This window comes from Erythrolamprus reginae, chromosome 3 (genome assembly GCF_031021105.1).
Source record: "Erythrolamprus reginae isolate rEryReg1 chromosome 3, rEryReg1.hap1, whole genome shotgun sequence".
NCBI classification, from domain to species: domain Eukaryota; kingdom Metazoa; phylum Chordata; class Lepidosauria; order Squamata; family Dipsadidae; genus Erythrolamprus; species Erythrolamprus reginae.
This window is the reverse complement of record NC_091952.1, coordinates 207,781,529-207,808,601: the sequence shown is the minus strand read 5'-3', so window position 1 is coordinate 207,808,601 and position 27,073 is coordinate 207,781,529. Positions and strand designations below refer to the sequence as shown.

The window sequence follows — 27,073 nt, the reverse complement described above, 5'->3', positions numbered from 1 at the left end:
CTGTGTATAGTATGTTAAGTTTGATTATGAAGCTTTAAAAACTCAAAAACACTGTCCCATTTGTAAGTCATAAACCCCAACACAGGATCTCATGACGCTTACTTTAGCAAGACAGATTGTAACCTTTTTTTTTATTAAATATGTAAAAAGATAAACGCAAATCAAATTATTCACATATTCAGAGACAAAAAAAGTATATTCTGTCATGCGACAATTGGTGGGTAATGCAAAATGACTGGTACATCTGAATAAGACCTTTTTGCATCTATTATGTCATTATCTATTTATAATTAACAATACATGTTTACATTCCTTTCAGTTTACATTTAATATATAACCAAAGCTTTATGGTGTGCTATTCAGTAAAAGAAACTGCAAATGCATATTAAAACTGTAACGGAATAACAGGATTACCCACCATGGGAGTGGGGGGGGGGGGCGTCCCTCTTTCCTTCCAAGAGTCTTTCTCTCTCCCCTCAGCACAACTGAGCAGATCAGGTTTTATATTAAACTATTACCCTGCCTGCCTCCTAAGCCAGCCACTTCCCATCGCCAAATGGGGTTTATGGGGAAATGCTCCATAGACTAGTCATACAAAGGGGACCGTAGAAAACCAGATACATTACGTTACTCTCTTCCCATAGACACAAAATATTCCTATGTGACAGGATAGTGAGCAGAGAGGCTTTGGATGAGAGCAGCTTGGAAACAAACCTCAAAAAGCCCAAAAAGTGCTTCAAAAGGAAGTATTTTAAAAGTTTTCCTAGAAGGAAAAAGAAACAGAGACATCTGCATTTGATGGAGATAGGAGTGTTAAAAAATAATGACTTCCTTTGTTTGTTTGTTTGTTTGGTTAGATTTTTTTTTAGCACAAGAAACATTTTGGAGGTGGCATAATGATAATGAAACATTATGGATTTTTTTTTTATTATGACAGCATACAGCTTTTGAAAAACAATGCTATTTATGATTATGCCTGCCAAGAGAAATCAATTCCTCTTCCTTAAAAATATTAAAATATTTTTTAAGGAAAGGTGAAAGTGTTACTTTATTTGTGATGAGTTGGCATAGTATAGCTTTGTAAATTCTCCTGAACTGAAGAGATGGAATTAAACTTCAGTTGAGCTATAGGATTAAAGGGAGATTGTAATACATGCTGCCTGAGCTGTAATTATCATTCTGAAGCAAGAAATTCAGAGAAAAAGAAACTTTGAAAGATGCAACACATCATTTGCAACAATAATGGAACTAGCATTTATGACCAGATCTAGAATAGACTGAGACCTTCAGTGATGACAACCTGTACATTGAATTCTATTTGTTTTTTGCTAGAATGCTTATAACCAATCCAATTTAAAACTGAGCAAAACATAAAACAGTGAATACAATGGAAAAATATATAATTAGACTGTGAACATGTGCAATTTAAATAAGGAATGTTTTAATATGATTTATTTCTATTATAAAAATGTCACAATCTAAGTGCAAATTTAACTAGAAGTTAATGGAACGCATGGCAATGAATATTTCTGTAATCCAGCAATTTGTTTTTCCATCCTACCAAATCCATTCATCTGGACTAAAATAACAATTAGCTTTTCTTTCTGATATCCCCAGTAATACAACTTGGAAACTAGCATTGCATCTGTGTGTACTTGATGTATTCACTGACTTTTAAATTCCAAAAAGATACATGAAGATCTTTAGAGAAGATATTTACTGCGCTAGTAAATATTCTGACATGCCCAACCACTAGTTTCTCCTCTTGCACAGAAGAAAAAGTAAATGTTTGTTTTCATAATCAGTGTAGCCAGCAGTGGGAATTGGAATATAAGTGACATCTTGAGACATATATACTGTAAAGATTGGTATAAATGCTTAAATTGACAAACACTGAATATAGAAATTGAAACAGGAATAACCTTTTTAGAAGAAGGAAGTGTCCAAAGAAAGATTAGGCAGGCATGTATGCATTTTCCAATACTATAAGATACACTGTATAGATTTCTAGCATGCTTTGGATTATGACATCAGAAACATTATAGCTCTAGCATGTGTGCTTTTGTTCTAATTAGGGGAAATTATTTGAAATTACTTGAATTTGTCTATTTCAATTATTTCCCACTTTTGCCTTTTGTCCAAAGTAATGTCCAAGTGCACCGAATTATCATGAAATGTATGAAATCTAACTGAATAGTACTTTTTGTTTTAAGAGATGACCATATAAATAGTTTTGAACAAATTACAAATGTTATTCATACTTAAGACAGAAGGAAAAATAAATATATATATATTATATTTATATATATATTTTTAAAAGCTGAACAAATTTCAAGCAGCCAGATAGTGATGTTGCAGTGGTAGAAACTGGGAACAAGGCTTGCAGACCTCCTTAGGTACAAATGCTGATAGTAGACTTCTGCAAAACCCATCTTGACAAGTTGGCTGACACTCATTATGGTACATTTATGGTAATGGCAGACAGAGTGATTGGTTTCAAGTCTGAGGCCACACACATTCCATTCTTCCAAAGAAAGTTCCCACAGAAAATCAGAAACAGCCAATGTACCAGATGGTCAGTATTCTTCCTGCTGCTGGGGCTGTTCATGAACCTGTTCTTCACCTTCATGTTCTTCTGTGTGGCTCTCCTATATAAGGTAGAAAACCAGAAAAACAAACAAACAAACCCAGTTGAGCAAAATTCTGTCTGCTTACCTTTCTAAAAAAATGTTAGTTCAACATTTCTTAATCTTTACCACATAGTTAAAATCTCTAGGAGTCTTATACATATTCCAGAATTACTCACATTTTAATTTTAATTTAAAGCTAGGCTTATGTGTGAAGGAGAGTTTCAATTATGAATATGATTCACTAGGGATCATGGAATGATCAGCTGACATTTTTCTGTATCTGAATTTTTGATCTAATTGGTATCAACTAGTCCACAATATTCATAATTATTTTATGGACTATAATTTCTGCAAAGAAATTCTGTGCTTTAGCTAAAATCACTTTGTGGAATAACTAGCATAGAGAAGCAACACTGGAAGACCTTGAATAGGAATGTTATCCAATTCCATTAAACTACATTATTTATGCTATTGTGTAGGGGGGGGAATGAAGACTTACATGATCTTCTGAAGCATACAGAACTTCCATTAACCGTTGAACAAGATCATTGTTTTCTTCTCCGTGTTCTTGACATAGAAGCTCAATCTCCCTTAATTTCCCAAAATAGAAATCTCTCTCCTTTTCCACACCTTCAAGTGCAAGTTTTAATGAATGTACCTGTGAAAATAAACATTTAGGTAACTCTATATTTATATATCAAATCATACCATACAAAAACTACAATTGCTAGGGAAACAGAATATTCACATGCATTCAATGCAAGTAGAAATGAATTTGTACTACAGTGTTCCCTCAATTTTCGCGGGTTCGAACTTCGCGAATATCCTATACCACGTTTTTTCAAAAAATATTAATTAAAAAATACTTCGCGTTTTTTTCCCTATACCACGGTTTTTCCCACACAATGATGTCACACGTCATTGCCAAACTAATAATTTTTGCAAATAAATGACAAAAAAAATAATTATTGTTAATAAATAATTATGTTTATAAATATCAGGATCACTAAGTGTCTTATTCAATGGTGAGTACCAGTAATAATGGTGAGTAAATGGTTGTTAAGGGAATGGGAAATCGCAATTTAGGGGTTTAAAGTGTTAAGGGAAGGCTTGTGATACTGTCCATAGCCAAAAATGGTGTATTTACTTCCGCATCTCTACTTTGCGGAAATTCGACTTTCGCGGGTGGTCTCGGAACGCATCCCCCGCGGAAATCGAGGGAACACTGTATATACTGAAGAATTTTATTCATTTTTTTCTTCTAACTTTGATGTTTCTCCATAATACATCTCTAACACCTTTTGGACAAGATTTAAAAATAAGTGTAATGATCTTGTGCTAGTCAGGTAGTCCTCAATTTACAACCATTTGTTTAATGACTGTTGAAAAAAAGTCCTCTAACTTACAACTGCCGCAGTGTCCTCATAGTCATGTGTTCAAAATCTGGATGCTTGGAAACCAGCAACATATTTACAACATATTTGCAGAATCCTAGGGTCAGCTGATTGCCATCTGCAACTTTCTCAGAGAGCTTATGACAAGCAAAGTCAAAGCTGGAGTTGTTTAATAATAATATGATTCACTTAACAACCACAACAAAAGGTCATAAAATTAGCAATAACTCACTTAATGATCACGCTGCTTAGCAACGGAAAGTTCTAATCCTAACTGTGGTCACAAATCAAGGATTTTATTTGTACTCACTAGCCAAAAAAAGTTATTGCAGTATAAGTTTAAACCAGCAGAACACCCAACCAAATCTGACGGGGCAAGCTGCCAGTATATAAAAAGAGAACCCCACTCCCTCCTAACACTAATGTTACCTAGTTTGGTAATGAAACACCTGAAAGAAAACAACCAAGCTAAAAGAGCACCAAGGACCCTATAATGGAAAGAACTAATCCCTTGGGCACTCCTTATTGAATGTTTGGGAACCTAGTCTCCCCCACACACAATCACTCACAAACTCAACTATTCTATTTCCTAGGTAGAACAATCATAGAATGAGTCCTCTTAATCATAGCTGTGGTAGATGTTTCAGAATGGTTCCCACCATTCATCTCTCTTTACTAGTGTGGTTTCCATTGTAACATAGTTTGAATCCTGACTGCCAAGGTTCTAGAAAATCTCTTTCTTCCAGAGCCCTGACCACTTTCTCTGCAAGCAGATCTTCAGATCTATTTTAAGCTAACCTGAACTTCATTTTCTTGCCCCCAGGCATATAAAAGGCAAGCAGGAAAGACTAGATCCATGATGGTGAACCTATGGCACACATGCTGGAAGTGGTATGCAGTGCCATTTCTCCCGGAACGCAGAGCCATCACCCACTGCCTTCCTCTGGCCATAATTTCCATCCCTCCCCACCAGAGGGGTTTTTTTTTCCTTTCCAGACCAGCTCCAAGCAAGCTGTACACAAACTTCAGCATCTCTTACGCTTCACGTGCACCACTTGCTTGGAGCTGGTCTGAAAAGGAAAAAAACACAGCCAAATTAGGCAGGAGTTGCCCCACCCAAGTCCCTCCGAATGGGTCTCCCTATGTAGCCTGCCTGCTGAACTACATCACTGATTGCCTACACAAAAGGAGTCCGACCTCCTATCTGTTCCAAGTGCCCACTCTTTCCTATACGAACAAATTGGGGGCACAAAAAGTACTTCCCCTCTACCTGCATGCTGTTATTGGCTTTGCACCCTGCCCCCCCCCCCCCCCCAAGAAGAACAAGCCACCGCTACCCAGGGCGACTGGCCGTTACCTGAGTGCAGAGGGGGTGAAGAGCCGGTAACGGCATGTAGGTAGAGGGGAAGAGTTTTTCGTGCTCCAGCTCATTTGCTGCAGAATGAGTGGGTGCTCCCAAGAAGCGTTTCTTTTGGGTGGGTGATCAGTGTTCTCATACTGCCACTTCCCCAGCAGCTCCGGTAAGTGATAATGGGCACGCTGGCCAAGAATGCTTCCTTAGAAAAAGTCTAAGGCACCAATATTTACCAGCACGAATGCTGGACACTGCCCGGAGCACAAGGCTGGCAGGAGAAGGAGGAGCAGACCATTTGTGCTAGGAATGTTTGGTGCAAGAGGTTTTCCAGGCCCAAAATGGGCTGGGGAGGTATATGCGGATGGCACATGTGTGGGAAAATGCATATACATAGGGAGCAGTCATATGCCTATGCACAGATGAGGCATGCATTGCATTATGAATGCTGATGTGTGTGCACACTATCATGGGTGCACACACACAAACATTTGGCATGCAACCAGAAAAAGATTCACCATTACTGAACTAGATTTTTACTTATAAAATCTAAAAGGTTTTCTTGGGGAAAGGGGGTCAAATTATTATATTTTTGATTGTTAAATAAACTCAAATATGTAGACTCTTGGAGGACATTGATTTATGTTACACAATTACTATAATGATAACATGAGATATCACTTTACTAAATGTTTACAAAGCATTTCCCCTGTTATCATACTAGTTGTTTCTGCTGGCATAAAAATAACTAAGGTAATTGGTTGAAGATGTAATAATCTTTCAAGTAGGTCAGCAATAACCAGTGCTTAGTTGTTGAAAACTGCTATGGTTATCTGTCTGGAATCATACTAGATATTACTGCTTTACTCACAGAGTTACTGTATTTCCCATTTTGGTAGCCTAAGCATATTACCTGTTCGCTGAGCTGTATGACTTGTGTCTCCAAATCTTTATCAGACTTTGACACTGAACTGCTTGGCGGTGTTCTTTTTGCTGATGATGGACGAGATGATGTGGAGCCAGGTTTTGATGCAGGACTGGATCTGGCAGCACCTGAAAAAAAATTACTTTTTAAAATATTAGTTAAAACCAAGAGTCTTGTCACTTAAGAAACCAACCGTGTTGAATTTGGAGAATAAGTATGTAAAGCATTGTATGATTCAATGGGAAAAGAACTTTAAATATAAAATAATACTTGAGGAATGAGATAATATGTGGACAAAAGGTCTAAAATTCACATTAAATTATACTATAAAAGACATTTTTTAATAAGATGTCTATTTGGTATCTAACTGCCGACAAGTTGTCCAGAAAGTATAACGGTATCTCAAATAAATGTGGGAAATGTAAATGTAAAGAAGGAAATTTTTATCATTCATAGTGGACTGGCGACAAAGCAAATAAGAGAAGGATTCACATCTTAATACAGAAGATTCTTAACGTGAATATAAAGATAAAACCAGAGACTTTTATTTTAGGCCTAATGGCGAAAGAACTGGACAAAATAATGGAACTTTAATGTTATATATGCACTTGTTTGCATGTGTATCTGAAGGAAGATAAAAATCAAGTTTTGGTAAGAGAAAAACCTAATACGACTCATTCTGAAAGAGAACATCATTGGGATAAATTTATTTTTCTTGCCAAGGAGACAGTTGTATATAAACTCTATTTGGAAACTGTACTATCACATTTTATGTATTAATAGAGGACATAATATATTATATGATGTGTAGGGAAAAAGCCATTGTCCTTTAAAGTTTAAATAACAATAGTTTACAATTGTGGATAAATACCTGCTGTAGGAGAGTTTGCATGATGAGACTTTTTTGGCAGATTAAAGATCTGTTCCCCAGGATCAGGTGGTGGAATTGCATCTTGTCCTTGCCGAGCCTCTACTGGATCATATTCTTTCCCATCATAGTTAGCATCAAAAAATTTCTTAAACCACTGTATGAAATCAAGATTATCTTGGAAACGTCCCTTTACTAATTTCTCCACTGGAATGACCTGTATGACAAAAGAAGGCAGATCAGTGATTTAAAATGTCAACAGAAGAATTTCAATTAAAAATAATGTAGTAAATTTAATAGCAAATGTTACTTTACAAAATGTTGTGTCCCTCCTCCCAAAATTGTAGTCCTTGTTGATTTCATCTACATAATTGCAATAAGAAATGTAATATATTTCATCTCTCCAGTTTTTTAAAGCTTTTTAAGAATTCCTTTTTGAGTATATCCATTTATAGGAATACCTAGCCAATAAAATATTACATTTATTTTAGCTACTATAAAAGGAGCCATCATTTATACCATTCATTAATTAAATATATAATTGAATAGTATTATGTGCATAATACACACCTCTGCCGTCAGACATGGGGGACCTGAGATATTCTTTCCCCCTAGGCCTTACAATTTACGCATGGTATGTTTCTATGTATGTTTGGTTTTATAATAAGGGGTTTTTTAGTTGTTTAGTATTGGATTGTTACATGCTGTTTTTTATCACTGTTGTTAGCCGCCCCGAAGTCTGCGGAGAGGGGCGGCATACAAATCCAATAAATAAATAAATAAACTGGAATCTTTACCTTATCCACATTCATTCTTTTAAATGATGCTTGCAGAAGTTTGAAGTTATGAATATACTCATGTTCAAGCTTCGCTTGAAATTTTACTTTCTTCAAACTAATACACCCTGGGAACAACATATCCATGAACTGGCAGTAAGCTGCTCCTAGAACAAGAGAACAGGGGCATATTAGTTGCAGTGCAAGCAAATAAGCTAGCCAAGTATCACAAGAAACAAAGTAAATAGACTTACTTATCACCCAGCCCAAAAAGGAACAAAAAGAGCCAAGCACCTCTCCACCGTTAATCAGCACCCAGATCAGTATAGCTTAATTCCAAGGTTAACATGAAACAATACCGCAATCAAGAAACTGTTAAAGAAGTCAACAGCAAACCCCCAATTCAAAGAATCTTTAAGACCACCTCCATCAACATGTACAACCAAGTCACTAAAATATAAACTGACAGCAAACTACATGCTTACTAGCACTGACAATGTTATCTAGTTTGGTTAATGAATTGTCTGCAAAAAAAACAAGCAAGCTAAGGATCTCTCCTCAATCTTCAATTACAAATATTCTCTTTTATTAGACTTATTCCAGTTCCAATAATAGGATTAAATATTAAACTTCTATCTTAATATTAGATGGAAACAACATGTACATTTAGTTTTAGTATGTAACTGCTTTTCCAAGCACATCTGCAACATTAGATTTGTCACAAATGTTACCAAGAAACATTCCAGTAAATACAGTACAAAGTCTCTACAGAATATACAAGACAAACTAGCATGTTGGCTTGATCTTAAAAATTAAAAGTGCTTAATTTATTTTTATGAACCATTGATTTTCAAAGCATTTACTTTTTAATATTTTGTTATTTTGCCTACCAGTATATCCCATATTTATTTTTTATAAACAACCTCAAGGTGGTAAATTTATCTAATATGCCTTCTTCCTATTTTTCTTCATAACTACTCTGTGAGGTGAGTTGGGTTTTGAGAAAGTGACTGGCCCAAACTCACCTAGCTGACTTTTTTGATTAAGGTGGACCTAGAACTCAAGGTTTCCTGGCTTTCTAGGCTGGTACCTTAAACCACTAGACAAGGTGTGTCAAACTCGTTTACATTGAGGGCCATATAGGGGTGGATTTTACCTTGGGCAGTGTTGGCTAATCTTTTTGTTGTTATGTGCTGAAAGCGCACACAACTACATCCATAATGCAGTGCACATGTGACCCCCCCCCACACTGTGCACATGTGATCCTCCTACTCGTGTACAACCCATGCGTACGCAGATCTCCACAAACGTCCCATCCGTCCTCATTTTTGGCCATCCAGGTTGGTGCAGACCTTCCAGGCCAGAAATGGACCATGGGGGGGGCACACGTGCTCTGTCCCCAGCACATGTGCAGTAGAGATCCAAAGAGCAGCTGGCCAGCGGGAGGCATGCATGCATGCATGATGAAGCTAGATTGGGGAGATGACTGGTATATCCGCAGAGGGCTCTGCGTTCCACCTGTGGCACCCATGCCATAGGTTTGCAATCATGGATTTGGGATGTATGGCCAGGTGGGCATGGCCAGAATGGACATGGCCAGCTCAATGTCATTTTTGTCTGGGGCACCTGTGGTGGCCTGGGTGGACCCCATCCCCCAGGCTCCGTTTTCAGCTGGAACAGGCTCCTGCAGTGCTCTGCCAGGAAAAATGGATGCAACACCACCACCACCCAAGGTCTGTTTTTGCTGGCAGAGGCACTACTGGCCGGGCCTTCACTGTTTCCAAGGCAGTCCCACTGGCCACATCTAAGCACCCATGAATTTGACACCTCTGGACTAGACCCAAACAGTTCTCTATAAGCTTAGAGATTCCTCATCAAAATTATAAAAACTATAGAATATAGTACAATAGTCTTAAAGCCACAAGAACAATTTCAGAGGAACAAGCCAAAATTCAGATAAAACAGAGTGGAACAAAATAGAAAAAGTTTGTCAGTTGCAGGAGGATTTCAATGAGGCAGAAAGACTAATTAATTCTGACAATCGAATATAGTGTTCATTTTGAACAGTACCACAAACAATGGCTTATGCTGCCTAATTAGTTGACAATGTTAAATTAATCAGCAATGCTGTCAGTTAATAGTGCTGTGGGCAAAAAGCAGCCTCACTTAACAGTAAATCTAGCAAAGATTATAATCCAATTCAATGATGGCAAAGAATCAGATTTCTAATCCAGTAAACACTGGTGAAATCTTACACAAATCTACATGCTGTTAAGAGACATTATCTGTTATTTACTACAAAAGCTAAATTGATGCTTTGTTCTTTCATTTGCTTTATCAACATTTGGCTTAATAGACCCTGATACAATGGGGCATTGTATCTGAAATGATAGAAAAACTATGAATAAAATCACTTTGTTTTCTGACGATGAATTAATATTTAACTTAAATCTTATAAATGTCTTGAAATGAAAAAGCAACCCAAATCTACAACAGAATCCAGAGCAGAAGACTGTTCTGGGATCAATATTTGATCAGTTATTCTCAATTATCAGATATACTGTACATGAACTGGTATTATCAGTGAAACATCTTGCCAACATCAATAGAACAGCTCACAGTCAATAGAATGGCTTGCCTTCCAGAACTGTAGGTGTTTTCAAGAAAAGATTGGATAACCAATTTCTCTGGAATGGTCTAAAGCAGTAATGGCGAACCTTTTTCCCCTCGGGTGCCGAAAGAGTATGGGCGCATACTATCACGCATGGGCGAGTGCCCACACCCATAGTTCTATGCCTGGGTAGAGTGAAAACAGATTCCTCCGCCCTCCGGAGGTCCTCTGGAGGCCAGAAATGGCCTGTTTCCCAACTTCTGGTGGGCCCAGTAGGCTCCTCCCCAGGCTCCAAAGGCTTCCCTGGAGCCGGGGGGGGGTAAAAATGCCCTCCCCCCCATCCCCCTGGAGGCTCTGTGGAAGCCAAAAACGCCCTCCCAGAGCCTCTGTGCAAGCCAAAAATCAGCTGACCGTCACACACATGAACGTTGGAGTTAAGATAGAACAATTGCTCGTGTGCCAGTAGATATGGCTCCACATGCCACCTGTGGCACCCGTGCCGTAGGTTCACCATCACTGGTCTAAAGACTCCAACCTTCGAAAGGGAGTGACTAAAAGCTCTTCAAGGTCCTTTCCCATTGATTCTATGGCGTTTACTGCTCCCACTACTATCAGTATATAACAACACATTGTCATTTTTTATTTTACTTATTTGTATCCTGCCTTTATTAGGTAGTGAACATATCCAATACATCTTCCTCCTTTTCTCCCCACAATAAACCTGTGAAATTTTTTATCTGAGAGTGATTGACCCAAGGTCACCCAGCTGAGTTTCATATCTAAAATACTAGAATGAGCGTTGACTCACCTGATACGCTCTTTCTCTTGGTAGAGGAGTCGACAGTCAGGATGGGTTGTACTCGCTTGTTAGAGGCATGTCCGAGTCATAGAAGTATAAAAAGGCTGGAACCGCCCACAGACCCAGTTTTGATGACGTAACTGAAAACAATGACTCGGAGTGGCAGCACAACTCAGACTCCTAGATTCAACTAATTCAAGAAAAAAACCCCTGAACTATATACAGGAAACTTCTTCAGTTCTACATTGAAGAAGGGAAAAAACCAAGGAGAGAAGAAAAAAGGTAGATAAGGGGAGGGAACTGACTGTCGACTCCTCTACCAAGAGAAAGAGCGTATCAGGTGAGTCAACGCTCATTCTCCTTGGAGGGAGGAGTCGACAGTCAGGATGGGACATGTCAAAGTTATTGTCCCGAGGGATGGGCAACTTCCACTACTTGTTGTAGGACCCTCCGCCCAAAGGCCGCCTGTGCTGAGGCAAATTTATCGATCTTATAGTGGCGGATAAAAGGAGTGAGAGAGGTCCAGGTAGCCGCCTTGCATAAGTCCTCCAGGGGGCATTGAGTGGCCCAGGCCGCCGAAGAAGCCGCACTCCTAGTGGAGTGCGCGGTTATACCTAGAGGCCTCTGGACGCCCTCCACGTCATAGGCTTTGGCAATGGCCCCACGGATCCATCGACCAATGGTGGACGAAGAAGCTTTGAGGCCGATCTTTTGAGGGGAGAAAAAAATAAACAGGGCCTCAGATTGCCTGATGGGCCGTGTTCTTTTCAAGTAAACACGAAGAGCTCTCCTCACGTCAAGCGTGTGCCATCTGCGTTCCGAAGGGTGAGAAGGTCGGGAGCAGAAGGTTGGTAGAATAATGTCCTGACTTCGGTGGAAAACCGAATTGATTTTGGGGAGAAAGGACGGATCAAGGCGGAGGACTACTTTGTCTTGATGAAAAAGGCATAGGTCCTCTCTGACAGATAATGCTGCTAACTCGGATATCCGTCTGGCCGTTGTGATGGCAATTAGGAAAGATACCTTGAAGGAGAGATATCGTAGAGAAGCCTCCTGTAGAGGCTCATAAGGACGCTCTGTTAACGAATACAACACCTTTGGGAGGTCCCAAGTGGGGAAACGGTGGACCACAGGGGGGTGCGAATTGGAAACGCCCCTGAGGAATCTGGACACCAAAGGAACATGGGCAAAGGATATCCAGGAGTCACAAGCGATGATGGAGGAAAGAGCTGCAGTTTGCCGCTTAATGGTATTCGGAGAGAGACCCTTATCTAGGCCGTGTTTTAGAAATTTAAGGACCTTTGAGAGGGGAATGTGAATTGGAGACAATCCTTGGGACTCACACCAGGAGCAAAAGGTTTTCCAGGTAGAGGAGTAAATACGCTCCGTGGAAGGTTTGCGAGCCTTATGAATATAATCAATGACATCGTTGTCAAAATCCTGGCTCCTCAGGACGCTCCGCTCAAAAGCCAGGCGGTCAAGCGGCACCTGCCTGGGTCCGGGTGTAGGAGGGACCCCTGGGAGAGCAGTTGAGGATTCACTGGTATTTGCCATGGCTCCGCCACCGACAACATTTTTAAGTCCGCAAACCAGGGTTGCCTGGGCCATAAGGGAGCTATCAATATTACCTCCGCTTGCTCCTCCAAAATCTTGTGGATGACTTGGGGAAGGATAGGTAATGGAGGAAACGCGTACAGTAGTCCCCTGGGCCAGGGACAGTGGAGGGCATTGTATTTCTCCGCCCCCTGGGACGGGAAGCGGGAAAAGAAGCGGGGAAGTTGGGTGTTGAGAGGGGAAGCAAACAGATCTATTAATGGTTTGCCGAACCTCATTGAGATTTGCTGAAAAACTCTCGGATCTAATTTCCACTCCGTTTGCTTTACTGTTGTCCGGCTGAGGGCATCCGCCTGTATGTTGTCCGTCCCCGATATGTGTTCCGATCGGAGAGAGGACAAGTGTCTCTCTGCCCAGAGGCCGATCTTCTTGGCCTCTAGCATCAGAGTCCTGGACCTGGTGCCCCCTTGACGGTTGATATGTGCCTTGGTGGCCATATTGTCGGTCCTGATGAGGACGTCCTGTCCGGCAATCATGTGGCTGAAGCTCTTGAGGGCCAGGAAAACTGTGTGTAACTCCAGCCAGTTGATGGGGCAGGAAGACTGGCTTGTGTCCCAAAGGCCCTGAACCTGCTGCTGGCCGCAATGAGCCCCCCATCCCGACAGACTTGCGTCCGTGGTGATGGTTACGGTGGGAGAGGCTCGGAACAGGGTACCGTCCTCGATGGCTCCGGACTTCCACCACGTCAGGGATCTTTGGACCTGTGGAGGGAGATGGGTTCGTCTTGCCAAGTGGGCCTGTCCAAGCTTTTGGAAGGGAAGTAAAAACCACTGGAGATCTCGAGAGTGAAGTCTAGCCCAGGGAACAATGGAAAAGCAGGAAACCATCTTCCCTAACAAGGAAGAAAGTGAAGAGAGGGTGGGGAAAGGGTCGTCCTGGATTAGGGACGCCAACCCCCTAATGCTACTTATCCGTTCAGGGGAGAGACTTACTAGACCCACTGAGGAGTTGATAACTGTACCCAAATGAAGGATGGAGGTAGCAGGGGTGAGATGGCTTTTCTGAATATTAATAGAAAAACCGTGAGCTGTAAGGACCTCGACAGTGGTCTTCAAGTGGTCCTGAGCTAGTCTAAAGGACTTCGCTAATACCAGGACATCATCCAAATAGAATTGAAGACGAATGGGTATAGATCTAAGATGGGCAGCTAAAACTGATAAAATCTTGGTGAAAACCCGGGGGGCTGAGGATAGACCAAAAGGAAGGGCCCGGTACTGAAAATGCCTTCCGGCATAGGCGAAACGAAGGAACCTACGGTGTTCCTTAGCTATGAGGATATGTAAGTAGGCTTCAGTTAGGTCCAGAGATGCCATGAAGTCTCCCCTTCTGATGCAGGCTAAAAAGGTTTTAAGAGAGTGCATCTTAAACTTGTGATACTTTATATACAGGTTAAGGCGTTTCAAATCCAGAATAGGTCTCCAGCCCCCCGAGGATTTGGGGACAAGGAAGAGAATAGAATAAAACCCTTGGCCCTGAAATTCAGGGGGGACGGGCTGAATGGCCCGAATGTCTAACAGGTGCTGTATGGCCTGGTCCATTAGAGCCCTCTTAGAGGGATCTTTGGGAATAGAACAGGCAATGAAGAAAGAGGGGGGAGGGGAAAGAAACTCCAAATGTAAACCCCTTGCCACTGTATTGAGAACCCAGGAATCTGAGGAAATAGCAGACCAATGGGAGGCAAACTTAGCAAGGCGACCACCGATGGGAACTGAAAAGGGATCGGGGTGAGGGATATCACCACCTACCTCTTCGGCCCTGACGGTTTCCTGCAGATCCGCGAAAGGGCCGTTTGGTTCCTTTGCCTCTAGAGTTCTTGTCCTGGAAATTGTGAGGTTTGTAGCTCTGTTGAGCTGAGCTTCTGTAGTAGGAGAAAGATTGATCGGTCTGACGAAAAGGTCGACGATAGTAAGGAGATGGACGTTGAGAAGATTTCTTCTGGCTTGAGGGTAGGATCTTCTTTTTGTCCTTAGAATCGATGAGAAAGGGCTCCAGGACATCACCGAAAAGGTTCTTACCCTTGTATTCTGCTGTAGCAAAACGCCACTTATGTTTAATATCCACTTGCCATTTCTTCAGCCAGGTCATCCTCCTGGCCGCTATTGAGGAGGCCATGGTTTTGGCTGCAAATCGCGATGTATAAAGAGTAGTGTCCGCAAGTAGTTGACAGGTGGCAAACATCTTGTTCAGGCTTTGTTGGGCTGAAATGTCAGAAGCCAGAATCTGTTCCTGCAACTGTCTGATATAGATGAGCATGGACCTGGCGAAAAAGGAAGAGGTTGTAGCTCCTTTGATTGCCCAAGCAGCGGATTGATGACTCTTCTGCAGGAGCTGATCAATTTTACGGTCTTCTCCCTTTAGAAGATCCTCCTCCTTTCCCGGCAGGTTCTCTGAAGAATGCAGGGCAAGGACTGAGAAGTCTATAGTGGGAGGTTCTAGGAAAGAGGCGAGCTCCGGAGCTACATTAAAAAATCTCTTCTCTAGATTAGAAGGAGCCGGACCTGCCGCCGGATTTAGGCATTGCTTAGTAATAGTCTCTACGAAGAGTGGCGGGGCCGGTATTATGTCTTGCTCCTCCGAGTAAGGATTCCACAGGGTCTCCACTTGGGAAGCGGAAGGTTGGGCTTGAGTGGGCGGAGCTGTGAGCCCCGCAGTTGAACGAGCCTTCAACAAGATGGTAGAAAATAATTCTGCTGGAAATAAGGCTGCTGATATAGACAATGCTGGAGAAGCTTCTTCGTCCTCAGACAGGCCGGCATGACCCCCTTCTGGAGGATCCTTGTCGTAAGAATCCGAGTCCTCAGTCGAGGAATCAGACCACGAATCTTGATTAGGTCTGAGGATAGAGGCAGCAAGGGAAAGAGGGGCCACTGGTGGCGCAGGTACTGGTCTAGAAGGAATGGTAGTGGGTAAAGAGCTAAGCTTAAATTCAATGCTGCGTTGAACTGCTGAATCAATCCACCTCTGGATAGCTGATGCATCAAAGGTTGTTGAAGAGGAAGGGTGGTCTTCAGGAGGAGGCATCGCCTGAGGTATCTGTTGAGGAACCTCTGAGGAAGGACCAGGTTGAACTGGAGGTACAATGAGAATTGAAGGAGAAAGAGGAACAGGGGGTCTAGAAGTGTCTGAATTTAAATTTTGATTTGGCAAACCAGCTGGGCCCCAAATGCTGGCAGCCAGAGTTCCAGCGGACCCAGAAGGGGTAATAGTAGCTGGAGCCTGATTAGGAATTCTGGACGTAGGGGAAAGAGTCCTAGCTGCTTTCTCATGGAGGCGTTGAAGAGTAAGATCCCTACGCCTCTCTGCTTTCGAAGGTTGAGGGGTCGGGTCCCTGATCTCTGGAATGGGGGAAATGAGATCAGAATCCATTTGTGAGGGCCTGACAGATTTCTTGGTTCTTTTCCCTCCTGCTTTAGCCAGGTCTGCCATGACAAGATAGCTAAGGAAGAGGGAAAGGGGAATAAAAAGCAGAGGAAAATTTAGCAAGACAAAGTCCCCTGCAGGGGTCTGAGAGGAAAAAAAAAAAATTGGAAACTGTTGAAAATGAGTCTTGCAAGGAAGGGCTAAATATATATATATGCTGAAAAACAAATAACCTAGCCCCTAATTCTGGAAAAGGAAGAATCCTTAAATAGCTATCTCCTTCTTAAGCCTGGTCAAACAGTAGAAACCCAGAAACCTGGGCAAACTACTGAGACCGTTGCAGGATTTGGCCAGAAGATGGCGCCAAAGGCCTTAATAATACTGTATAGCCGGCCGAATTTCTCCTGCGTCATGAAGAAACTGCGTTTATCAATTCTCTCCCGAGACTCCTGGAAAACCTGGCATGGAGTCTGAAAACTCTCTGGGAGGAAAGCAAAGGTACAATAGAATAAAACCCCTTTGTTTTGTTTTTAACCAGAACTGTAACCAGCTCCAGGGGGAATTAGGGGCCACTGTGAGGAAAACTCGCACGTTGTGTCTAGGGGGGAGGAACAACGTTGGCAAAAAGGGATCAGACTGTAACCAGTCAGGATCCCTCACCAGGCTTATGGCTTGCCTGCGAGCGGCTCCAAGGCAGCCCTAATGGCTGAAGGAGACAATAGGAGCCAGTGGGGGTGGGGAGGACCAAAAAGCCCTACCCCCCCGCAGATAGAGCTGTACCAAAAGGTCACTGCACTCTACTGCTTCCTCAGGACCAAGTTAAACTGATTAAAAATTGGGATTACTAACCTAATGAAGATTATTTATAAGGAGTCACAGACAAGGTAGGTTGTGCTGCACGAGGTGTCTCTGTTAGAAGCGAGTCAGAAAAACTGGGTCTGTGGGCGGTTCCAGCCTTTTTATACTTCTATGACTCGGACACGCCTCTAACAAGCGAGTACAACCCATCCTGACTGTCGACTCCTCCCTCCAAGGAGAATTTATGGTTTCGTTTGCTAGATTGGCACCTTAACTATTCGACCAAATTGGTTCCCTTTTGCCATATATCTGTCAATGCATTTAATCTTAAGGATAATTTTTCTGATTTTATGAGTCAGCAGCACCTTCATTTTGTACTACTTGTAGCAGAGATTAAGCACACAACACAGCAAAGTCAAGCTATAGTAATACCAGCATGTTCATTTTCTAGGCTGCTTCCAGTGCTGATGAAAAACAAGGCATGAAGACAATCGGACACAAGCTAAAGCTATTAGGGCCTACCTCATAATGGTAAGTAAGGTGAAAATTAACTATTTCTTAATTCTTATTGCATTGCCAATAGTTGACCCATGGCCCTGTTTCTAATGATTTCAACCTTCCTTTTGGAAGGTTGAAGTCATGGAGTCAACTAAAGGGTCACTGTGATGAATATGCTTTACAAGTGGCACACAAAGTTGATCATTCTTGATCCATGCTGGACTCCAATTTTAAAGCCAAATCCGTGGATTGGAGGGAGCCATATCTTGCAAAGTAATCAGGGAAGTTTGAGCCTGTGGAACATGAGGAAATGGACAATGTCCTCTCAGCTGCTAATTCAGCTACTTGTATACAGGTAGCCCTTGATTTATGATCACAATTGAGTCCAATATTTATGTTGTTAAATGAGTTTTGTCCCATTTTACAACATTTCTTGCCACATTTGAAATTAATCATAGCAGTAGATCAATTAGTAGCATGATTGTTAAGTGAATCTGGTTTTCCCATTGACATTGTTGGTCAGAAGGCCGGAAAAGGGCAACATGACCCTGGGACACAGCAATGGTCATAAGTATTAATCAGTTGTTAAGTGTCTGAATTTTGATCACATGGTCACTAGGATGCTACAAAGGAGCAGGCAAGAGGTAGAGTATCCATTCTGCCTTCTTGATCTCACAGTGGCATTTCATACCATCAATGATGATATCCTTCTGAGCTGCTTCCAAGAGTTGAAAGTGAGTGTCACTGGATTGTACTGATCCTCCTCCTTCCTCTGGATTGGCTTCAGTTGTTCAAAGATGGGGAGAATCAGGATGTGCCCCCTACTTTGTGGAGTGCCTCAAGTTCTCTCTCTTCTCCTATTTAACATCTACATGAAGTCACTGGATGAGATGCTGTGGATGTCTTATCCTAGGGTCTGGAGGCTGTTTGGGTCTGAATGGACTAAAACAAGCTCCAACTGGAATAGCTGTGGGTATTTGGACCTTCCCAAAACTAAGTTCTTTCATCTCTGTTTCTGGATGTGAATAGAACTGGTGCACACTGGAGATTCTCCTAGATTCCACAGGTGTCTTTCTGGGTGTAATTCAAAATGCCGGTTGTTACCTTTAAAGCCTTGTGTGGTTACCTGAGTGATTATCTTTTTCTAATACTTTTACCCATCCAACTCGATCCAATAGCTTAGTCATGTTGCACATCCCAACATCAATTTTTGTGTGGAGTTGTCAATACTAGAAGGCTTTTTTTTTGGCTATAGACCCTGACATGGAATATTCTCTTTAAAAATTTGGCTATGTACATGGGCATGAATCCCAGAATGTGTTAAGGTCGTCATTATTGCCTTTTCTATTAGTTGATTGGCTGCTTTTTGGACTTACATATTTTGTGGATTTTTTAATGTTTTTAATTGTTTGGTTTTATAATTTTATAATTGTAAGCCACTTACTTACTTACTTACTTACTTAGGATAACTTCCTAGGTCAGGGGTAAGTAAAGTTGGCTCTTCTATGACTTGTGGACTTCAACTCCCAGAATCCCTGAGCCAGTCATGCTGGATCAGGAATTCTGGGAGTTGAAATCCACATGTCATAGAAGAGCCAACTTTGCCTAGCCCTGTCCTAGGTTAATAGAACCTGTTACTGAAATTACTGAAATTACTGAAATGAAAAGATGTCACAAATAAACAGAGACTCACATTATGGGAAACAGAAAAGTTATCTTGCTGAGGTGCAACCATTCTACTGATTTGGTTGCTGTGAGACATATAAAGCAATCAAAAATTAATGTTTCAGGATCCAAAAAATACTGGGAACTATAATAGTTTACCTCAGACTGCCCTCTCCAAAATACAGGATATACTGACTGAACTGTCACATGGTAATCTGATCTGAATTATTGTTAAATTGATGAGATCTGTATTTTAGGGGAATACCCAATCTTAGAATTAATAATGGATATAATGGTGGACAACTTTTTAGAATCAACCATCAATAGTAGCAGAACAAATAGCAAAGAAATATCCTGCAGCCTTGTGCTGTCCCCAGAGACAGAGATAGTTATCCTAGAAGTGACAGTATTCCAGACCAACAAGGAAGACAATGATGTAGATATATCAAGAGAGGACAACAAGGAGGACAATAGTTACCCCACTTGAAGCCATGCCAAGAAGAGCTCATAACTTTCAAAGACAATCCTGTCCTCGAAGTGACAGAACTCCAGACTAACAAGGAAGACAATGATGTAGACATATCAATAGAGGACAACAAGGAGGACAATGACTTAGCCACCTCAATAGAGGACAAATGTACTCCGCAGCTCATAGAAGGAGAATTTAAACAAGACACTAGCGGAAGCTGGGTTGCACCACTGCCCTTTCAACACTCGCCTAACAACCATGAGCAAGCTTCCTCCTACCTTTTTAACCTGAGAAGACTTATTAACAAGAAGCCTGAAATCAAAGTTTATCTGGTGAAGTTCATGGACAAGATGATCCAGAACGGACACGCTGAACTTACCCCATCTCCTAAAAGGAACAAAGAATGGTGGTACTTGCCATTCTCTAGAGTGTACCTTTCACAAAAGCTAGAGCAGAAACGAAAAAGGGAGTCAAGACATACCTCCCTGAGCAGTCTTCAAGGCATCAGTATACAATGCCCGCCTGCCACCATGACGAAAAGAGAGCTGCATGTTTTCTCAGATGCATCCACGCAAACAATAACAGCCATGGCATATACCAGAATCAACGGCGGGGAGCATAACTTCCAAGCCCCTTTTCCACCTTCTGTTCCTACTCCTGCTCCTGTTCCTGTGGAACCTTTTCCACTTTCTCTTCTACTTTCTATTCCAGGTCCAGGTCCAGTTTCCGATCCTGATCCTGTTCCAGATCCAGTTTCCGATCCTGATCCTGTTCCAGTTCCTACGGCATCTGCTCCTGTTCCTGATCCTATGGAACCTCTTCCTGTTTCTCTTCCAGGTCCAGATTCTGATCCAGTTCTGATTGCACCTGTTCCTGTCTATCTATTCGTATTCCTGTCCTGGTTGCACCTGTTCCTTGTCCTGTTGCAGGACAAGAACACATCTCCAAACTCTTGGCACATGGGACTTGTGCTCCAAGTTCTGCCCAGCGCAAAGGACGTTCGCCAAGAAGATCTATCCCATACCAGTCACCAACCTACTCTTGCTGAAAAGACAGATCAAGCTTCAAGACTGAACCTCAAGCTTTGCATGCCTTGTGTCTACCTCAGTGTTTGCATTGTTTGATGATATGCTTCATTGACCTTTGTTATTTAGTTCGGATAGACAGTTATTCTATGCCCTTTATTTAGTCAATTAGATAGTTATTAGATGGGATAAACACATATCCATCCTAAGATAAAATACAGAAAATAGTATAAGGGTAGACTAGATGGACCAGGAGGTCTTTTTCTGCCGTCAGACTTCTATGTTTCTATGTTATGTTACATTGCTTACGCTATGCATTGTTTACCTTAGTAAGATAGTTAAGCTGCACTATTTAGCCTATATCTTTGTTTATTTCAATTTATTCGCTAGTTAGCATGGAATTTTACAAATTCCAGATGTGGAGTGTGCTGTCCCCAGAGACAGAGATAGTTGGACTGTATTTAAGTATGTCTCTTTTAAGATATTGTATTAGGGGAAATGTAGTGAAATTGCACTCTGGGTAATGTAGTTCTACATGTGACCACATTTGTGTATTCCTATTGGCTCTGACTCGGGATGAGGGGTAATTGGAGAGAACATTCCAGAGAGTCTTTGTCTTCACTCTTTCAATAAGCCAGCCAGCATGTAGATGCTCCACCTAGAGCCTGGGTCAATTCAACCTCTCTTTACCTGCACAATGGGAAAGATTATACTGCAGAAGAATCGCATCATAACTGTGAGTTATTGTGAGAATTCCTGTAATAAAATGATCTGGGATATCTTATTGTGCTGAGTTATCTGACTGGGAAAAGTTGAGCTTGTACCAGAACAAGCCTAGCACTTGGTAAGGTAGTCATGAAGATTCAGGAGAAGTTATTAATTTGCCATGTATCTATACCCACAAACATCAGATTAGAAAGTGAACTGGTGGACTTGAACTTTAGTGTTGGAAAAGATTCTTGAAATTATCATGGACAGCTAATAAAGCAAACAAGTAGATCAAGCAAAGCAAATCAGAGTTCTCACTCAATGCACAAATAACCAAGCTTAAGGTATCCTACTGAGACAGAATATGTGGAAATCCAGTTCTGAATGGTCAAAAGTTAGGGAAAGTAAAAGAGAATGAGAAAGTAAAAGAGAAAGTAAAAGTGAATGGTGTCAGTTACAGTGTAACGGGTGGATTTTTTTTTTGTATCAAGATTTTTATTTTGTAGTACTTATAGATATCAATGCATGAATAGTGTGATACCTAGGTATCATATATTTTGATACAAATAGACATAATATCATTACTCATAGTTATTACATTTCATTTTCATTGTTTCATATTGTTTAAACATACCTAATACTACTGCCCTTCAATTTCTAAACTTCCCTCTTGTAATATCTCATTACATTAAAACCCACCTCTGTTGTCAGGCATGGGGGAATTGAGATATTCCTTCCTCCTAGGCCTACATAATTTATGCATGGTATGTTTGTGTGTATGTTTGGCTTTTAATAAGGGTTTTAGTTTTTTTAAATATTTGATTTGTTATATGATGTTTCTTATTATTGTTGTTAGCCACCCCGAGTCTACGGAGAGGGGTGGCATACAAATCTAATAAATAAATACATAGATATATACATACATACTATTATTAACTTCTTATTTCTAGCTCTATTTTTCCATTTTTCCCATGTCACCGTAATATTCAAAGATGTTTATTTTCTAATTTCCATCTTTCACCTGCTTTGTTATTCATATTCTTCCCTTATTTAGCACTTCAGATCTATTTATATTAAAGTTTTACCTTCATTCAGTGTTTCAATGTATACGTCTAGTATCAATAGAATTATGCAGCTATTTAATGATATTCTTTATATATTTATATTGCATAACCTGTAATAAGAAAGATATGTTTAAAATAAGTGTTTCAAAAGGTGCAACCTGCACCTACAGGGAACCATAAATAAAATTGGCAATTTTAAAATATCCATTACTTTTACCTATTTCTGGAAATAATGTTTCTTTAAAACTTTCTTTGGAGCATTGATTCAGTGGTCAATATTCATTTTAAATTGAACTACACTTTGCAAGTGTGGTAAATTCTTATGATCTAATTACAATATAGAAATCCGGTACTTTGTTTAGAATTGAACAAAAGGCAGATACACTACCTGTCATCATACAGATCTCCCAACCATACAACAAAAAAGACAGAAATTAAAGTTTGGTTTATTAAAATAATATCACAAAAAGGAAAAACAGATGGGTAGACCGAAAGACAAGAAACATGGCAGGCTAACTACAGCTAATTCTAATCAAATACATTCCAAAATGAAAGAGAAAGAAAATAGATAATTTTCTCCCAAGAACAGTTCTCACTAAAGCCAACAATATCTTTATCAGTGCAATATTGACAACATGAACTAATGTACTTTACATATAAAGTAAATCCAATAAAAATAATAAATTTAAAAGTATCAGTATAGCTCTCAGAATTAGAAAAGATTAGGAATCAAAGCATATGGGACCACATGGGACCACCATAAAAGAAAAACAAGCACACCATATGAGGACATGGTCAGTGTTTTTACCTCCCTGAATAAACAAGGGTAAATAAGAAGTCCTGTGAAATCTTCCCACCAGCAGAACTGAAGGGAGGGCATCAAAATGGCTCTGCAAAAAGCAATTATCAGAAATTAATTGCTATGTAATTATGCCTATATTGTTTTGTGATTAAAGTCCTATTTTGCCATTTGCTGTAAAAGTAACTGATATATCTTTCAGCTGTTTATGGAAACCAAAACAATGTGTTTTACAGTGAAAAAAATAAGCTGTTGTATGGTCCATATTTATCTAACAGCAATGGGGCTTCATTGGTATCTTGTTCCCAAGTTAGAAAACTAAGATATAATTATTTCTTGGATATAGAAGCGGAATGTTATCTAGCATGATGTAATTATTATTATTATTATTTTTACAAAGAGTGCCATATAATCAAACACAGCTTGAGTGAAAAAATTAAAACTGCCAACAGTACACTTATTGTTATTTTTTTAGTCTTTTGAGCATGTTAGTATTCAGTAGTAAGCAGCCAAAGTGCAGCACAGGTTCATTCCCCTGAGCTTTCTGATAGCCTGCTGTAATGTACCAGATGATGTCAGTCCTGTAGTGTCTAAATTTAGACTGAAGTTCTACTAATGTCACTTTTGTGAAGCTGCAGTCATCCATGCATACAAGGAGCCTAACAGTTCCACTTCTAGGTGTATACATGTTCTCAACAGGAAATGAATTGTGAGGATTCTAGAAAATATAGTTTAGTTCTGTGAATTTATGCACTTGAATGAGAAAGCCACAATATATGCAGTTCAGATAATCTTTACTATTAAAACAGTCTCATGCGAGTGCAAAACAGGATGCAAATTTTGAAGCAAAATCTCTGTCACAAGCCTTCTGACTAATGCACTTGCTTAATTATATGTCTAAGTCATAAGGAAACAGTTAACCAAAGCCTATAACTTGGGCAACATATACATATCTATATGATACATTGTCACTATTACAGTGGAACCTCGACATACGAGCAGCTCTACTTACGAGCTACTCGAGATAAGAGCTGGGAGGGGAGCGACATTTTTGTTCGCCTCCCGAGCTCACATTCAGGATACGAGCGCCAAGGAGCTGTCTCCTGAAGCCGAAAGCTAACTTCCGCGTTCGGCTTCAGGAGACAGCTCCTTGGCGCTCGTATCCCGCGTGTTTTAAAACGTTGCAGCCGGCCTGGGGGGCTCGGGGGGGGTGCTGGCAAGCCCCCCAGGCCGGCTGTGACGTTTTAAAACATGCGCGCCGCTTTGCAGCTGTCTCTTGAAGCCGGAACGCTAACTTCCGCGTTCGGCTTCAGAAGACAGCTGCAAAGCGGCGCGCGTGTTTTAAAACGTGGCAGCCGGCCTGGGGGGCTCGGGGGCTTCCCCCCGAGCCCCCCAGGCCGGCTGTGACGTTTTAAAACACGCGCACTGCTTTGCAGCTGTCTCCTGAAGCCGGAACGCTAACTTCCGCGTTCGGCTTCAGAAGACAGCTGCAAAGCGGCGCGCGTGTTTTAAAACGTCACAGCCGGCTTGGGGGGCTCGGGGGGAAGCCCCCGAGCCCCCCAGGCCGGCTGCCACATTTTAAAACACGCGCGCCGCTTTGCAGCTGTCTTCTGAAGCCGGAACGCTAACTTCCGCATTCGGCTTCAGAAGACAGCTGCAAAGCGGCGCGCGTGTTTTAAAACGTCACAGCCGGCCTGGGGGGCTCGGGGGGAAGCCCCCGAGCCCCCCAGGCCGGCTGTGACGTTTTAAAACACGCGCGCCGCTTTGCAGCTGTCTCCTGAAGCCGGAACGCTAACTTCCGCGTTCGGCTTCAGAAGACAGCTGCAAAGCGGCGCGCGTGTTTTAAAACGTCACAGCCGGCCTGCGGGGCTCGGGGGGAAGCCACCGAGCCCCCCAGGCCGGCTGCCACGTTTTAAAACACGCGCACCGCTTCGCAGCTGTCTCTGAACGCTAACTTCCGCGTTCGGCGGCAGCGGTTTTTTTTTGTTGTTGCACGGATTAATTGACTTTACATTGTTTCCTATGGGAAAAAATGTTTCATCATACGAGCATTCTGACTTACGAGCCTCCTTCCGGAACCAATTAGACTCGTAAGTCGGGGTTCTACTGTATATCTACATTTGGCCTAAACAGTCCTTCTACTATATAATAAATTATAGTTTTTGAAACCACGGCCATCTGGCCCCCTCACTCATTGACTACAGATACTGATTAGCATTAAATCAAACTTTTGTACTATTCAAATTCGTGTAAAATTTTTATGTTTCTTCAGAATTCATTTAAACCTCCTTCCCCCCAAAATCTAGATGGCTGGAGAATGAGCTTTGCGTAAAGCCCCTCTTTACTCTCTCAGCCACCACATATTAAGTAAAAAAATCTGTACTTGTGTCCAGTGTTCCCTCTAATTTTTTGGGGGGGTGGGCGGAAAAGTATAGTGTCTGAGCGGCAGTCCCTTCGGGACTGGGCGGCACAGAAATATTAAATAAACAAACAAACAAATAAATAAATAAACAAACAAACAAATAAAAAACCCACCCTGTTTTGCCTCAGAGAATTTCAAAATAAAATACTGTACTGTGTGTCTATAACAGTGAGCTCATAATAGGGCAACTCTATCAATATCAAAATGCCACTTAAATAGTTGAGCTAGTTTCAAACTAGATTTTGATTTTCTTTCTCTCTTCCTTACTCCCATTCTTTTTCTTTCTCTTTTCCTTCCTCTCTTTTTTCTATCTGTTTCTCTCTCTTCCTCTCTCTCTCGTTCCCTCTCACTCTTTCCCTCTCGGCTTCTGGGCAGGTTTGGAAAACTCTGAGTTGATGATGATTTTTAAGTGAGCGATTGCTCACTGCTCAGCTTAGAGGGAACTATGCTTGTGTCATGTACTTAAGTATAACTCTTCAGGTATTCAATGGTTCTAGACTGCACAGTGAAAGGGGTGTGTGGGTATGTATCTGTATGTGTATATTCACAAAAATGTAGATAGAGATTCTACTGAGACCTTTAGTTGACTACAGGCATCAGGAAGAGAAATGTGGGACCAGTATCCATACCTCAATCTCTACATGTTTGAAGTACTTCACGCCATCCACTGAATGGTTGAAGAAAGTCATTTCTCAAATAAGAAAAAGAAGCTAAGGGGAGAAAAGAGTATGCAATCATGATACTCAACTTCCAAAATCACAGTTTATGATATTCTGATATAATGCTGTGACTTCTTCTACACAGGCCATATTGGCATGGATCATGAAAGTTCAAAAATAAATAGAGAAAAACACAAGGTAAATAAGTACTGTTATTCTTGCAAAAATGAAATCAACCATGGATTTCAAAAGAAATCCATATACAACTGGAGCATGACAACAGCAAAATTATTCAGTAAAATAAGTGGTATACAAAATAAGGTTCTCGTTTGCTTTACCAAAACTTTATTTTGATATCAGATTAATTTATTCTGATATTTATTTATTTATTCATTTATTTATCTATTGTAAATGTCGAAGGACAGTGAGCAAATCAAATGCCCATATGAGTACACTGAAATTATAATCTGATCACTAATAATGTGTGAATTCTTCTGTACTTTCCAGGTAATAAAACTACTAAATAAAACTACTGAAAGCAAGGTAGATAGATATCACTTTACAATTCTTCTCATTGAACTTCAAAAAGGATATTGTAAAGGTAGAAAAATGCAGAAAAAATTAGAGGTGTACCTGAA

The 27,073-nt window shown here is 41.0% G+C and overlaps 1 protein-coding gene across 3 annotated transcripts in view; it reads right to left on the bottom strand.

Moving 5' to 3' along the window:
- Nucleotides 1-1,424: 1,424 nt before the first annotated feature.
- MAPRE2 (microtubule associated protein RP/EB family member 2) overlaps nucleotides 1,425-27,073 on the bottom strand; it is a 79,314-nt gene continuing 53,665 nt past the window's right edge. The window contains exons 3-7 of one of the 3 annotated variants that reach the window (XM_070747725.1): nucleotides 7,966-8,111; nucleotides 7,172-7,385; nucleotides 6,289-6,428; nucleotides 3,130-3,288; nucleotides 1,425-2,648 (exon numbers count right to left, since the gene is read on the bottom strand). In XM_070747725.1, the coding sequence (XP_070603826.1) occupies nucleotides 2,577-2,648; nucleotides 3,130-3,288; nucleotides 6,289-6,428; nucleotides 7,172-7,385; nucleotides 7,966-8,111 (731 nt within the window). In that variant the 3' untranslated portion in view covers nucleotides 1,425-2,576. The remainder of the gene's footprint in view (nucleotides 2,649-3,129; nucleotides 3,289-6,288; nucleotides 6,429-7,171; nucleotides 7,386-7,965; nucleotides 8,112-27,073) is intronic. The other 2 variants (XM_070747726.1, XM_070747727.1) reach the window with 2 other exon arrangements.